Source organism: Lissotriton vulgaris, unplaced genomic scaffold, assembly GCF_964263255.1.
Source record: "Lissotriton vulgaris unplaced genomic scaffold, aLisVul1.2 SCAFFOLD_897, whole genome shotgun sequence".
NCBI classification, from domain to species: Eukaryota; Metazoa; Chordata; class Amphibia; order Caudata; family Salamandridae; genus Lissotriton; species Lissotriton vulgaris.
Window position 1 is genome coordinate 638585 of NW_028252211.1, and position 17388 is coordinate 655972.

At 41.3% G+C, this 17388-nt stretch overlaps 1 protein-coding gene across 1 annotated transcript in view; it reads left to right on the forward strand.

Annotated features, from left to right (window-relative positions):
* The window catches only part of LOC147662632 (uncharacterized), a 502568-nt gene that overhangs the window by 418802 nt on the left and 66378 nt on the right, over positions 1–17388 (forward strand). The window contains exon 6 of the mRNA XM_086951034.1: positions 14510–14625. Within this exon, the coding sequence (XP_086807160.1) occupies positions 14510–14625 (116 nt within the window). The remainder of the gene's footprint in view (positions 1–14509; positions 14626–17388) is intronic.

Here is a 17388-nt window from a genome sequence, read left to right on the forward strand (position 1 = left end):
TGCTAATTGAGCCATATAGCGTCATTATTTGTTCTGGACACCAGCGCCCCAGCCTACGAGCAAAGCCTAATATAGCACCATTCGAGGAGACTAACTTGGTACAATGTTCCTCGAGGAGTTGGCTAAATTGAATGTCACCATCAAATAAGAGGCCCAAGTATGGAAAAGTCTTTACTTTACCCAAGGTGTGTGACCCTATCTTAAACACACACTTATTTGCAGGTTTTTTACCAGCCACCATAACAAAGGATTTATTTAGATTGACAGATAGATCGAGGTCGGCCATAAACTTAACAAAACCATCCACCAGTCGTTGCAGGGCCCTCGGAGTTCGGGCCAGCAGGACCGCGTCATCCGCGCAATAGTACTGGGATTTGACTCTGTCCTACTTTGGGGCAATCCACATCTAGGGCAATAAGGGCACTCTCTAGGGCATTGATGTAGAGTGAAAAGAGAAAAGGGGCGAGTATGCACCCTTGCCTCACTCCTCCTGAGCATAAAAATTGGTCAGTACGCCCCCCCCCCCCTCTGGGCTCAAACGGACCCTGGCAGTAGTGTTCCAGTGCAACTCTTTCAATATATTTATCAACCCCACTTCAATGCCTAAATTGTGCATCATGGCCCACAGTTTAGTCCTATTGACATTTTCAAAGGCCGCAGCCAGGTCCATAAATCCCATATAGATAGTGCCCTTGCTGGCTTTTGTATATTTAGCAGTTAAGAGGTACAAATTCAGGCACTGGTCACTAGTTGATTTGCCGGCTCTGAACCCGAACTGTATATCAACTATTGTTTGATGCTCCTCTGTCCACTCCATAAGCCGATTTAGGATCACTCGACCCAAAATTTTTGCCGAGACATCAATGAGCGAAATCGACCTGTAGCATTTTGGATCGTCCCTGGTCCCTTTCTTAAAAATGGGTACGATCAATGCAGTGGACCAGGATCGTGGTAGCCCTGATTTGATGGCCGCGTTTAAAACCCTGGTTAAGATTGGGGCCCAAAGGTCTATATTGCCTCTGTATAGGTCCGGTGGGGTGCCATCTGGGCCAGGGGCTTTATTCGGGGTCAGCCCACGTATCGCATTTGTTATCTTCTCTAAAGAAAGGATTATTTCACCACTCCGGGTACCCTCCCATTCACCCTCCTGAATTGCTAATTTAGACTTATTATATAGACCTTGGAAGTGTGTGACCCATTGATATGGCAGGATGTTGGTGCTAATCACAGGGGCGGAGTTATCTGTGAAACAGGGCCTATTTACAATTCCCCAAAATTCTGCAAAGTCCCTGTTTTCTCCCGCTTCTCTCAGGTCAGCCCATACTTCTTCTTGTAGGACGTTTTTCCTCTCCTTTACTTTAGTTCTATAAACTGATCTACAATTAGCCCCTTCTGCCTTATCCCTTGGCTTAGCCTTGAGGCAAGCTTTTAGGTTCCTTAAAGCTTTGGAACAGCTCATGTCGAACCACCTTGGTTGCTTGTAATCCTTTCTCTGACCTTTTACTTCCAACAACTTATCCACTAGGTTTGTCAGGGATGCAAAAGATGCAACTAATTCTGGTCCTTCTATTAGGAGGTCCAGACAATCTTCAACCTGTTTTCCTCCTTTTTGGACTAATGTTTTGTAGAACTCATGGGGATTTATCCTCGCCCACTTTAGTTGCCTCCCCTGGTCTGTTGGCTGAAGGCTAGTGTCCCCGCGTTTAAACTTACCCCCCCCGATAGTATGTATAATTTCCATAACCACCGGGTTATGGTCGCTAAAGGTGCTCCATTTAGTTATGACCTTAGCAATTCTATTTTTAGCAAGGGAGGATATCAGTATGTAGTCTATAATAGTGGAGCACCCTCTTCCTTTGAACGTTGGGACATACGTGCCCTCTACCTCTGGGCTTATTAGATCAATAGTATGTGCTAGTGAGTGGGTTTCGATTATTGTATTTAATTTTATGCCATCGTGGTTATGTTCAAAATGTGGCCCATCTTTAAGAGGACAGGCATCCCAGTGTAAAAAATCGGGGGGCAAATTTGGGCAGAGGTGGCAATTAAGATCGCTCATTACTATTGCCATTGGTACCCCCCCCTTTCCTCTGTTCCGCCTCTTGCATAAGTCTTTCATCTATCTCACCTAGAGCGGCATTTTTCCCGTTTATGGAGCCTGGGTTGAAACATTAATAAGCTGTAACTTCAACCCTCTACTCTGAAATGTTACAGCTTGCAGGGTATGTGACGTCCAGGTTGGCACAGTCCATCTACCTTCTAGGGTTAAGTCAACATAGAGCACCAACCCTCCTTTCGCTCTTCCTGCTCTACCTTCTTGTGCCGGCACAAAAAAGCACTTATAACCCTCTATTTGGTATGGGGTAGGATTGACTGCCCATGTCTCGTGAAACGCCAGAATGTGGAACCCTCGAACTTCATTCCTCCACTCAGGATTATCACATTTTCCAGATAGGCCCGCTATATTCCATGACATAATGTTCAGCTTTCCTCCTCGCTCTTCACCAGCTCTTGTGCCTTGATCGGATGGACACAAATCAACTGACCTCTCTATCCTAGCCCTCTCATTTCCTTTAACTTTACTGTTTGGATGTTCTATAACTTTTTGCCTGTATTCACTTTCTTCAGCTACATCCTCCCTATCGTGCATTATCCTCTTTTCGCCCCTGTCCTCACCTCCTGTCCCTAGTCATTCCTTCTCATCCAGGGATTGTAAGGGACTATATCTGTTTGTCCACTGGGGGCCACCCTGTTGTACTAAGGGTTGAATGCCATACTCCATGGGCTTTAGTCCATGCCCATCTGTATATCTACCCCTTCCCATCTATTGGAAATTTAGCGGGTGTGCAACCAATTTCCTGGGGTAGAAGTACGCTAGTGGCATGGTCCTTATCGTGCTAGTTCTATTTCTGTTGTTGTTAGCTAATATATAGTCCACTAAGTTTGGGTCCCTGAAGTTTGCAATAATACAATTCCCTTCTATGTCTTTCTTTCTGGTTCCCACCCAATATGCCCTCCTTAGGTGTAGGATAGGACATGTTATAGTTAGGAATTAGCATTAAAAAAACCATAGAAATTCACTAAAAAAACATAGGTTTCAGGGGTGTTATAGTTAGCTAGACATTTCCCTCATACAAAACCATTGAAATTCCCCAGTTATAGTTACTTGTACTAACTATAACTCGCGCGCCCACAATCCACTGCTGATGATGTCACATATTACAACATTCATGACCTGGTCAGTGACATCACTGATGACATCTCAAATGACATCACTGATGACATCAGCCATGTGACAATCTGATAAACCTCATCATACACTAGTACAACCTTTCAACACTGACTATAAAATATAAATTACCATTTTTTAAACCATTAACACACCAATACAAGTTTATAAAAATCCACTCAGTGATTTGTAGATCTACACACACATGTAAACAATTACCTATAGATTCACTCATACATACTGACAAAGATCAATACAACACTATTAAATATACTTATACACTTATATATTCACCAGCATTCACTTATGCTGTCATCCTACTCACTTATGCAAATAATTGATCATACTTACTTTTACTCAGCTACACACTTATACAAACATAATTTTATTTATTGATATAGAGAGTAACTCCTAGTTAGTGTGTCATTAAACACTATTACAAGTATACAGTTTTTCATACAGTCACTCAAACAATCACTGATTGTTATGTATACTTATTTATGTACACCAACTGTCACCTACAGAGTCTTTTATATTTCTACATCGTTGGACATGTATTATTGAGAAATACATTTACCATTAAAAACACCCATAAACGGATTCGCTCACCCAAACAAGTGTTTCCACATGCAGTCTTGACTTCATATACCTACTAAATGAACTATTTACACATCTTTGGATAGTCGTACACCTCCCACCCAACCTCACAGGCATTCACTCTTCCATACAAATACTCACTTAACTGATTAAAAAGTAAAATAGAGTTTTAAATAGGTAGTAACCAACTTATGCAGTAGTTTACTCAACAACAGATAGAGTGATACATATATTCACACAATTTAATCACTATCCCATGTATTTAGTGAGACACTTTAAATGTGACACTTACACAGTCTATCACAGTGCTTCTAAATCCTCCATCCACACACTCAGTCTTCAATACAGATTCCTATATATTCAATTCAATTCAATTCAAATTACTTTATTCGTATTTCATTTTTGAAAAACATAAAAGCGCAGATAACATTACATCTCCTAGGAAATAAATAAGGCAGTACAGTTTAAATACAGAGGGAAGAAAAAGCTACAATCCTACTTAATTTACAACCTAATTGTCTTTATTAATCTAAACACATATTTTAAGTAACTTGCTACAAGCCCCACTGTCAAATCATCTTCCATACACTTTAAGTATGTGGCTCTGCATTGTCTTAGCCCATGCTGCTTTAAGATCTGTAATAAAGAAGATCTCCTCAGCAGCGTGTAAAACTTACAGAAAAGAGTTACATGCAATGATGATTGTGCCGTGATACCGTCACAAGGGCATGGTGCTAGAGTACGTGACCAATCATTCATCGCAGGGAATGTGGTGAGCCTGTGCACAATACCTAGGCGAAAGCGTGTCAATAACATCCGATCAAAGGGTCTTGTCATATATGACAGGTATGGCTGTATTCCTGTACATGTCAGCATAATATGGTTGTCCATAACCGATTGTTTTTCTTTCTCCAGAAACCATTGCTTTTCCTCCAGATGGGACAAGTAATCCTTTTTAAGAACCCTTCTGGAGATAATGTTCATACAGTCTGGGTTTATAAAAAATTCTGGTTGGCCAATTTTATCTGCCATCTCCTTAATGTGTCGTAGCCATGGGATGCGATGCACATTATCTAGTTTTAAACAGTCCATAATCACATCCTGGTTAAAAACTGCTTCGGGGGTGTTCCATATCTTATGCCAAAGTAATAAGGGGCAAGACTTTATAATATCAGCAATATGCTTCATGCCTACCTCAGAGTGGCAAATATATGTGGCAGTTGAGCTAGGTACTGCTAATAAGTAGCGCAGGAAGTTGTTTTCACATTTCTGTAAACATTGTGTGTTAGTAAACCCCCATATACCTGCGCCATATGTGGCTGTAGAAACACATTTAGATTTATAAATTGCAAGCAATTCCGGGACCGGTCCACAACCCAATTGTCTTGACAGACTGACAAGCGCCCCAGTAGCTCTTGAAAACATAGTTTTTCTAGCTAATATTGCAGCTGGCCAAGTTCGCTTCTGATCGAACTTTATCCAAAGTAGGCAAATTTTTCCACACACTCAATTCTTTTGCCATTAATGAAGATATCACATTTTTTTGCAGTTCTTTTCCCACACTTCATACTAAATGTTCTACTTATATTCAGTTGTAGCACCCTCACCTGCATATAGTTATTATTGGGTAATCATAGGGGAGCTCGGCCAATTGTTCTCCCAGACTATTAATGTATAATGAAAAAAGGAACGGGGCAAGGACGCATCCTTGCCTCACACCTTTTCCAATATCAAATCTGGCGAACACTCCCCATTTATCCCATATCTCACCCTTGCTCCCGCCTCCCGGTAGAGTTCTCTAATAAATAACAATATGCCTTTTTCGGCTCCCAGCTCAGATAACGTTTCTCATAGTTTGTTGTGTAAAAACAGATTCCCGCTTTTTGCCCTAGTATATTTATCAATTATTAGGCTACGGTTCAGACCTTGCTCAATTGTGCCCAGTCCAGTTCTAAAACCATATTGTAACCGAGATAGCACACCCATTTCCTCCGCCAATAATTGTAACTATTTTAAATTACCCTCCCCACCACCTTTATAAAAGAGTCTAGCAAGGATATAGGGCGATAGCATTTAGGGTCATCATGATTTCCCTTCTTAAAATGGGTATTAAAATAGCATCTGACCAGGACTTTATAAAACCAATATGACAGCACTTATTTAAAATGTTCATCATAAGTGGTGCCCAAATGTCAGTATTTGTCCGATATATGTCGACTGGGACACCATCCGGCCCAGGAGCCTTACCCGGTGCACTTTTTTGTATTGCACAAATTATCTCATCCAGTGTAAAACTGATATCGAGAGGGTAAGCAAAAAGGCCCAATTTTTTCTCATAAATACCCTCTGCCTCGATACCTCTTATTTGGGATATTTCCCTCACCGACTAATTTTCTACTGGATTCATCCCGGCACTGTATAGAACACTAAAATAGCAAATCCAGCTGTCTTCTGTGATGGCTATAGCCATCTTATCACTATCCCTCCCCGAAAGGTATGGGGAATTCACTATTTTCCAAAACGTAATATTATCTTTCTTTATACAAGCCTTCTTTAGATCTTGCCAAACTTCCTCTTTTAATTCGAACATTCTTTCCTTTTGGGCCTGTTTATTAGGCAATCTGGCTTCCCTTATCTCTTCTCTGTTTCTAGGGGTCTTTTTCAGGGTTCTTTTTAGATTCTTGGGTGCTTTGCTACATTCATGATCAAACCACCCACGGCTTTAACTCAATGTCGTCTTCCGTTTGACCGTGAGGATTTCTTTAATCTTAGTTATAATATTCAAGAAAGCTTCTATCATATACACATCCATATTCTCCTCGGCTAAACACACATTGAAGTCCTCTTGTGTTTCCTTTACAAGCTGCTCCAAAAAGGCAGTGGGATCCACCTTCTGCCATTTCAATGTATAACTATTTGTACTCGATACATTTATTTCCTGGTTATATGAAAAACCCACATCTCCCATTCTATTGCGGGTACAATTCTCGAATTCAAGCGAGACACTATTGGGGTGGCTGTCACTCACCGCGTTACAAAGTGTCATAAATGTTAAAATCCTTATGAATTTCTTATTTTTTGATAATAAAACAAAATCAATCGTCGTATTGCATCCTCTCCCTATATATGTGGCCTTAAAATATATTGGAAGAATACATAATTCATTTGCATAATCTAGATTGAATTCAAACATAATTTCATTTAACATATCTCCCGAAGTCCTTGGCATGGAAAACAAGCATTTGCAATGCAATAGGTCTCGCAGTTACGAGAGTTTCAGCTGGTGGCATCGTAAATAACAATGCCTTTTATTTATGTTTTTATACCAAAAACAACAAAAAAAGGCCTATTTGCAATGTCAATAGCTCAAACTTGCGTAAATGCGAGACCTATTGCATTGCAAATTCTTGTTTCTCTTCTCCCAGCTCCAGTTAAAGCGATTTCTCAGTGAAGCTCACTACCAAAACCCATATTAATTAGAGGACATGTGTGAAGCTCGGTCTTCCTCTCGACAGTTGCAAACACGCACTGGTACCAGCAAGCAAGAACTGCCAAGTTTAAATACTGTTCCCCACTAGAAACTACAGGTATCACAACAGGGAAATACACACATCTCTGTACAAGGAACCACAAACTTCCTTTTTGAGGAACCAGATGCATCACCGTTATAAACCTCCCCATTCAGAGGCAATATAGGCTGCCCGGCATAACAAACATGGCGAGAACCCAATAACTCCATCAAAAGAACTACAGACACCCCCCTCACTACGAAACACAGACATCGATCCTTGAGTAGCTAGATGCAGGCATTCCACCCAAGAAACCACAGACATCCCCATTTACAGAACCGAGCTGTACCACCAGAAACATGCATTTCCCGCAAATAAATGTAAGTTGTGTTTATTTTTCATGTAAAGTGTGTGCATTATATTTTGTATGCATTTATCTGGCCCACAAAAAAGTTACAGAATAATTTGTTCTTTTTAGCCATATCTCTGACCCACCGCCAGGCTCGCTAACCACGCTCCCCTGCAGGATGACAGTTTCCATATACATTTTATGCACTTAGACCACTGTGTACTATCCAGCATCAGACCTGCTTTTAGCCTTCAGTAAATAGATGGCATCCCGCGTATAACCATTATCGGCACATGTGTCCAAGGCTCGCTATGTGGTGGTATTACTAGAATGAGATTTGGAATTTTAAATATTGATTTCAGCATCCACAGACTGCAAATGGTTTCAGTAAGAAGACGCATGAAGAGGTGAAAACTGTGATGCTTTGAAACATGCTGTCCGCGTTTAGGCTCTTTTCACGAAGAATAAAACTATGCATGATTCCAAGATTAATAAAGCATATCTCTGTTGATGTGATTAAATGAAAGACTAAGAAATGGCTTACCTTCCTGATTCTTCCACTGCCAGTGTTTATATGGAGATATAGCGTTTTGAAATAAGCGTGTGGCAATAAGGAAGGCGAGGTACGCTATGAATGCACTAGTAACACGGGAGGTTGGCATCTGGTAGACGGCGGGAGCCCTGCTCTGTTAAAGAAGGTTGCACTGCACTCTGAGAGGCAGCCATCGGCCGAGCAGGACCTCTAGAGGAGCTCCCAGCCTGAGGGAAAGTGAAAGCGCGCCATGCGTGCAAGTGTTCACGCGGGGGACAGGTGATGTGCACGCGTACGGAGTGCACATCTCCTGTCTGTACGCGTGCCATCTCATGTCCCCTTTAGAGGAGATGCCAAAGAGGAGACGCCATGCGTGTGCACATCGCCTGTCCGTGCGCGCACATGGTTTGTCTCCCTTCGCGCACCAAATCGACAACAATAGTCTCGCCAAGGCAAACCAGCGCATGCGCTGTGTTCGCTAGGTGAGACCTAAAAACAAAGGGCCTCATTTATGAGGAATTGGCGTAGGGCAGCGCCGCAAGTCGTCTTGCAGCGCTGCCCTACCCCAATATGAAATATGGTGCATTCCTGTCCTTTGACGTTTCATTGGCGCACAAATTGCTGCTTAGCGCCTACATAGTCAAGATTGTTTTTGCCCAAGAAGGGTTTGCAGGGGTATTTAGGTGGGCTTGCCACCTGAATCTTCCCCTGTCAGTGGCCAGCGGCAGAGAAATTTGCCACCAACCCACAATAAACAGGAGTACTAAGAAGACTATGCGTGTTAGTCATGTCAGATGACAGAAGGGCTACGGGTAGAAGCACACAGAGCTCTTTAGTCCGAAGAAAAAAGACTTGGCAAAAAATCCAGGGTGGCTCCACGGAAAGGTCACATTTCTAACAACATTTAGTGCAACAATACATTTTTGGGAGATGTGGCCTAACAGCCAGAGTTTCCGACTTTAAGAGCAGTATGCTCTGTAAATCGTTTCTAGAATGACGTTATCTGGTTCTCATGTAAAGCGCTCTAACACTTTTGGGCCAAGTTTGCGCTCTATAAAAAATGCAAAAAACCCCATTAAAATATAAGCCAGGCGTTTCTGAAGTCGGTGTCTTAATTTACAACTGAGACATTTCACACTGCTCTCTTGTTTGTTGGATTCTTTTCACTGCAGTTTGATGAAGGCTGTGCATCCTTTGCGGGGAGCGAGGGCGGGTTGACAGTAAAGAAGGAAGGCTGGCAGAAAAGAGTTTGCAGAGAGGCGCAGCTTTTCGAAATTGGGCTGAGTGACCCAACAGCCAATAGCATAATTGAGAGAATTGACTAGCGAGGCAATCCTCTTCCAACTACTAGGGTAAAGCCCTCATTTTGAAGCAGGAGCGCTCCCCAAACCACGGCTTGACGTCTTCCAAAACTACAATCCCTCAGCTCGTTCTGCAAGCGCGCGCCCGTGCCTGTCCGCTCTAACCGGAGCCGTGCCGAGAGCGCGCGCTTCATCAACTTTACTATTTACGGCCTGCAGAGCGCTTTACCGTCCTTTCAATCTACGGCCCGGTATCGTCAAATCCGATTCACCGACTCTGGGGTGGGAGAGGTGTATTATGGGCCTGAAAGGGGGTCTTTTTTCGAGTGTGCTGCTCCTGGGCTGCCTGAGTGCGAACTCCAGGGCTTACAACATAGATGTAGCGCACCCCAAAGTCTTCATGGGACAGAACGGCACGTTGTTCGGATATTCTTTCCTGTTGCACAGCTATGCGGATATCATTTGGTAAGTTTAAGAACCACCTAAAGAAAGTTACATTCAGGCGTACACTGTACATTTTCAAGATAACAACGTAATGAGGTTCTGCATGTAACGCGGGGATAGGAGATGTGCACGCGTACGGAGTGCAAATCTCCTGTCCGCATGCCATCTCCTGTCCCCCTTCAGAGGAGATGCCAGAGAGGAGACGCCGTGCACTTGCACATCGCCTGTCCGTGCGCACACATGGTTTGTCTCCCTTCGCGCACCAAACCGACAACAATAGTCTCACCAAGGCAAAGCAGCGCATGCGCTGCGTTCGCTAGGCGAGACCTAAAAAGGATCCAAACCCAGATGTCTTGAAAGCTTTATAAGGGATTTCCACTGTTGTCAGGGTCATGTCCATCACTAGAACAAATCAGATTTTCCATAACCAATTAATCTGTGTCTCCCGTTTAGCCACGATGCTCTGGGTGACCACCAACTTGACCTAAGCAATCTATGTCCAAGACAAGAGGACTGCGAATAGCAGTTTCGAAAACGTATTCGCTACCTTTGATTTAAGCAGAGGCAGTGGTCAGCTTGCACCGGTGGTTTAGATAGTGGACACCACACTAGGCCCTATTTTTCATTGTTAGACTTTTAACAAGATCAAAAGTGAGAAATGCAGAAAAGTGAAGCAAGGAGCAACACAAACATACTAAAATAGTGACAAAAGGAGACAGAGGTGAAAAAGTGCCTACAATAGTCTGATAAAGAGACAGGAAGTGTAGGGTAGTGGAAGAAAGAGGCATGAGGTGCATTTAAGACTAGGCCTTGGTATTAGGCAACAATGGCATTCGGCTGTACCGTGTGCCAAATTCACAAAGAATTCTGTGTGATTCTGTGTGCATCTTACTATAGTAGCCCTCCTCATGACTTACTCCTTAATTTCAGATCTCAGAAAAATCTTTGTGAATTGTGTCCATTGTTTTACAAATGAAGCACTAACAGCAGGTGCAAGTTTCTCTGCTTTTCTCACACAGTAGTGTAGGACCGCAATCCACAATCCCTCCCTGTAAAACATACTGAGAACATATGGATCGAAGAGTTTGAAGGACAATAGTGGGATGATACTCTGAGAGTTAAGAAAGTGAGGTGCTCATCTCTCGAACAAGGTACTACAATCCATTGATGCCATCAGGAAGAAGATTGATTTGCACATGGCTGGGTCTGAACCGGGGTGGCGAAGTGAGATAAAGAACGATGATGGATTCCACCCAGATCGGTGCCTGGGGGTGAGTGTCTGAAAGGTTTCAGCACTTCGTCCATTATTTCTTTGTGTTTGCTTTCATCACAAAATACCTCCCATACAAGAAACACCTAAGAGTGATGAGGTGAACTTTCAGCTAAGGCGGCTTTCGTTCCAGGAGTTGCACCCAGCGCCTGCAAGCGGCATTCAGATTGCATGGTAAATCCTTAACTTGCTGTTGTGATACGTGTAAATTCATAACACCATAACTGAATGTCATAGCTCTATTTTTAGAATGTAAGATTTTTCGAACTTATTATTTCTTACATTTCACTCTAAAATAATAAACACGCTTTTTGGGATTTTATACATACAAACCTGTATCTTTTCTCACTTATGAAATGTTTTCACTTAGATTAGACTGAAATAGCTCCACCAAAACGCCGTTTGCATAAAAAAAATGGCGTCCATCTTGATGGGTTGAAGATGCATTTTTTTAACTCATCTGTGGCTCGTTACGATTCCAGGACAGAGCACCGAATATTTGTTTCAGCCAAAATATCAGAAAGATGTTGTGTGTTTAAGTAAAAAAGCAAATCTTCAACTGCTCAGGAATGCAGCCATTTATTTCATGCAAGATAGAGGTATCTCAATCAGTGCTTAATTTGAGAAAAAAGTAAGTAAGTGTAGATGCTCAAACTTTGTCTCAGGAGGCTGCCGCCCACTCTCTCCCTCAATAGCACCTCCCAGCAGTGCTCACAGCATGCATAATGAAGGAAGCCGATAGATTACAGCAAGCAAGGAAAGTAAGTGAGCCAGTCTCCTCAAAAGGAGGAAGCTGTGAAGTGGTTGTCGTCCTAGAATTTTTTTTCTTTTGGTGCTTTCCATATTTTGAAAATTGTGTAATCAGAAGCTACACATGTAACTGAGGGCCGATAGGCGAATCTTTCCTGCAAGAGTAAAGTAAAAGACCTGTACCGATGAACCTGTAGTAAGTTGACCCCTTTTACTACAGTTTTCTAAGTGGAGGTAGTTCCTTCATAAAAGATGGATTACGTCCATTGGTTTCGCAGATTGTTGTGGACACGGTATGTTATTGTTGTATTTAGCCTGTCTCTTTTCTGCCTGTGGATTTCACTGTCATTCACGTGATGTCACCACTAGAACCTTTGGTGACATCATGGAGTGTTTGGGGCTTAGCCTGGTGACAACTGGCAGTTGGAACCAGGCAGGCTGAGTGGCAAGCTGGTCACTCCTGGTAGGTCTTCTCTACATCTTATTGTTGACATCTTGAAGACTTGACTATAATGAATAAAGAAACTTAAATATCAGGCTGCAGGCATCTATTTACAACATTTTTGGCGACGAGGATGGGATTTGGCTTGTGTTCGCAACTGTTTGGGATGTGTTAGTAACTCTATCTATGGAATGGGTGTTATGTACTTTTAAATCCATTTGTACACTAATCTTAATAACCTATCCTTTAGAATGTACTGTGTACTTTTATATGGATGTGTACACTCAAGCTAATTTTATCTATTCTATTTTCATCTTGTTGATTTCCCTAAAGAAAGGAGATGTGTTGGATTTAGCCTGTCTCTTTTCTGCCTGTGGATTTCACTGTCATTCACGTGATGTCACCACTAGAACCTTTAGTGACATCGTGGAGTGTTTGGGGCTTAGCCTGGTGACAACTGGCAGTTGGAACCAGGCAGGCTGAGTGGCAAGCTGGTCAATCCAGGTGGGTCTTCTCTACATCTTATTGTTGACATCTAGAAGACTTGACTATAATGAATAAAGCAACTTAAATCATATCAGGCTCCAGGCATCTATTTACAAAAGTTATGTTATGTTGTAAAGAATTTGTTGAGCGCACATACACCAAAAAGTTCTCTTGGTGCTGCGGTAGAGAGAGACAACTGCGATACAAACTATAAATTAGTTGAAAAACATAAAGAGGATATTACTGGACGTTTTTCAACTTAGGTAAAGAATTTCTGTCTCAACCGTATTCCATCACCTTTTTGTGAAACTTCATGGGGCCAGTCTCTGCGCAAAGATACCAAAAATCATTACAAAATATTCCTGTAATATTGAAACTGACTTGACTTGCTCTGTATCTACCAGAGGTTTTGCATCTCTGATACTCTTTAAAAACCGAGCCCTACCTGATGCACCATCATGACCAAGGGTGCATCCAGCATATGTCATCTTTTTTACCTTAACCTGATTTTGAACCTATGCAATGGTAAGGCAATAAATAATGTTGTAACGTATCTGGAGTATGACTGTTCACCATTTTTCAGGATCTCATCCGGGAATTATAACACCTTTATACCTCCCATCTTCCTTTTCTTTATGGTCTGTAGGGCCACTGATGCTTGTATTAACCCTGACATTCATGTGCTTCTAGTTACACAGCCCTGGAGATGAAATAAATAGGATTCCATTTCATAACAACGTGCTGACTAGATATCCTATGTAGAACACTGTTCAGCTTTCACCATCCTAAACAACAATTTACTGCTGATGGGTAATTGAGAGCAACACAATGATGTCTGAGAGGACTACAGACATTGCTAAATTGACGAAATTTCCATTTATCCATTCGTCCACTGTCATTCCATGGCCTCTTTGGGCTCTAATACGCCATTATTACACAGACTTTTTACAAATACTTCGTCAATTGGTCTTCGGCTTACCAAGGGCAGGTTATGATTCGCAAACGTTTTTCAGTAGGATTTCATGTTTGATGCCCTTTATTCTTTCTAATTTATCATTGAATATGTGGCCCACAATTGTGAAACGGCATTGATTTCTGCCACACCTAAAGAAGATTCCACCTTGTAATGTTGTTCCCAATGACAAAGACTGAAGTAGTAGTTAAGTAGTAGTAGTTTATTTACCATAGGATGCAGCGCGTGCCCATCATAACTTACAATAGCTTACCTTACTCATCATTATACAGATTCTACAGGACTTGATCATGTCTCCCAGGGCACTTTTGGCACTCTACCTTTAATTCTGTACCAACCTATAATTAGCCACATACATTTACTGTCTTATATCGGGTAGCTTTTTTCACACAAATCTCGTTACACACACACATATATTGGCAGTGCCCTTATAGGGCGAACCCGAAACCCAGACATTTCTCATATGGCTACTGATTTCCGCTGATTTCCGCCTTGGCAACTTCTTTGAGACTGTCATAAGCTAATACTGGAGAACACGCAGTTTAAACATAATGTCTACATAATATCAGTATTTTATGATATTAAACATACAAATAGTCTTATATTTTATGGCTTTCTTGTCTACAGGCATGGATATTCGAGTAATCTGAAACCCACTAGAACTTCAACTCCGAATAAGCAAAGTCTGCAGAATTCCTGTACATTGGGTGCCTTTGTACTGGAAAAGATAAAGAATTTAAAAGGTAACTATTCTCCAGCTGATGAGACCATTCATATCTAGAACGGGTTTGGTAAGGCATCAGAAACTTCTGTTACCCTGTACAGTATAAGATCTTTATTTAAACGCTCTCATGGCTCTGTCCGCCTCTTTAGTTATCAGACTATCATCTGATGGGTGTGAGATATCTGATTGGGAAGCCTGATGGTTACCCAGTGTGGCTTAGAATGACTTCACAGTCTTATCATTATAAACAGACGTAATCAGTACCAATAAACTACTTACAAATAGACTGCTATATTTTGTTAGTAGTTGCAATTGGATGTGTGCCCAATAATTGGGTGTTTGCCTACAGCGGATCGTAATGACCTTGTCCAGTTCTTTAATTCCCAATGTCTAGGTCGGCTTTATTGGTAGTCTTGTCTTGCATCACTGCCCTGTGTCTGCATCCCCCTCTCGGGCTGCTAAGCTCTGTATCTCCATGCCAATGATTCTATGCCTATTTGGATTCTGAAGTCTATGGTAAGTTCCCCATGCTATTTGCCACTGACTGTCACCCAACACCTATTTCTGGGGGATCATTGACAGAATATCGAGGAGCAAAATATCGACCTACCAAAATATCGAGGAAAAAATATAGAATGCCAGAATATCGAATTCCTATCTACAAACCGGTAAGTACAAAATTATCGAATCCAAAATATTGTTGTAAATAATATAGTTGTCAAAATATCGAATTTTTTAAATGTCTTAAAAGTAATGTAAAATTAATGAAATAATAGATATAATTAACTAAATCACACTTAAAAATACTTAACTAACCTTAAAAGTTATAAATAAATAATGTAAGAAAAATAACCATACATTTTTATTTTTTAATACATATATTAACTTAATGTTAATAAAAAATATTCAATATTTTAAGCGTTGGATAGCGGGAGGGTAAATTGTACTATTCCCACTCCAGTGAGTGCATCAGTAGGGAAAGTGTTGGATAGCGGAAGAGTAAAAATTACTATTCCCACTCCAGTGAGTGCAACAGTAGGGAAAGCATTGGATAGCGTAGGGGTAAAAATTACTATTCTCACCCCAGTGAGTGCAACAGTAGGGAAAGTGTTGGATAGCGTAGGGGTAAAAATTACTATTCTCACTCCAGAGATTGCAACAGTAGGGAAAGTGTTGGATAGCATAGGGGTAAAAACTACTGTTCCCACTCCAGTGAGTGCAACAGTAGGGAAATCGTTGGATAGCGTAGGGTTAAAAACTACTTTTCCCACTCCATTGAGTGCAACAGTATGGAAAGCAATGATTTAATATTTAAATAAAAATTAATTATCAATACCAATATAAAATTAATTATAATTAATTACCAATTACAAAATATTTAATATTTAATTATAAATACCAATAAATATTATGTATTAAACATTAATTTCCTATTCATAATTAATTGACAACCAATTTATTTTCAATGCCAAGCATTAGTAATAAAAAGATTACCAATTAATAATTGACAGTAAATGAATTATCAATACACAAAAATAATTTAAATTATTACTTAATTGCAATTAAATTACTTTCCACCCTATTCCCCTATAAACCCACAGCCAGCCCTGAATAATAAATTAATACAATTAATATAATTATCAATTAATAAAAATGAATTAACAATTATTTATTTATTTATTTATTTATTTATTTATTTTAAACATTTCTAAAGCGCGACAAATACCCGTGGGTGTCTCGGCGCTGCGACTTAAGCTGGCAATCTCAGTTAATCAAGCAGTCTATCTTATAAAGAGAGATATTGGACAGTTATTGGTCAAATAACCATGTTTTTACAAGTTTTCTGAATTGGATCAGTGAAGGTGCCAATTTTAGTTCCATTGGAAGCGTGTTCCAGAGTTTAGCTGCGGAGTTTATGAAGCATCGATCGCCCCATTTAACAGTCCTGGTGCGAGGCACCACCAGAAGAAGTCTCTGTTCCGATCGAAGCGCTCTTTTCGGGAGATAGTGACATAGTTTCTGTTTAAGAAACGCTGGGCCTTGACCTTTGAGGGCTTTATACGTGAGACACAAGGTCTTGAATCTGATGCGATTCCTCACAGTTAACCAATGCAAGTTTCTTATTGCCTGTTTGGTCGACTGGAATCTGGGGATGCGTGCTAGCAGCCTTGCCGCAGCATTTTGAATGAGCTGCAGTTTGGCTACCACCTTTGCCTGCGCATTTACAAAGAGTCCATTACAATAGTCGAGGGACGAGAGTACTAAAGAAGTCACCACTGTTTTCCTTGTACTCTCGGGTAAAAATGGCAATATTTTCCTGATGATCTTAAGCTTGTAAAAAGCAGAGGAGGCTACCTGGTTGGCATGGTTAATGAAACTGAGGTTGTCGTCAAAGACAACTCCCAGATTTCTGACTTTATGTACCGGTTCTGGGGGGGCTCCAAGCGAGGTTGGCCACCACTTATTAGACCAGTGAGGGGATAATTTTCCGAAGATCATAACCTCCGTTTTGTCGGAATTGAGGCGCAAACAGTTCTCGGCCATCCAATCCTTAATGGCTATCATACCTTCCTGGAAGCTGGCAGATACTTCTTCGCCGTCGTTCTTGATCGCGATCACCAATTGGGTGTCGTCGGCGTAAGATGTAAGGCTCATCCGGTAGTTCTTAATTACCCTAGCTAAGTCCGACACATAGATGTTAAAAAGTGTCGGACTTAGGGATGAGCCTTGCGGAACACCGCATGGGAGGGCGAGTTCGGTGGATTGAAATACGCCCAAAGTC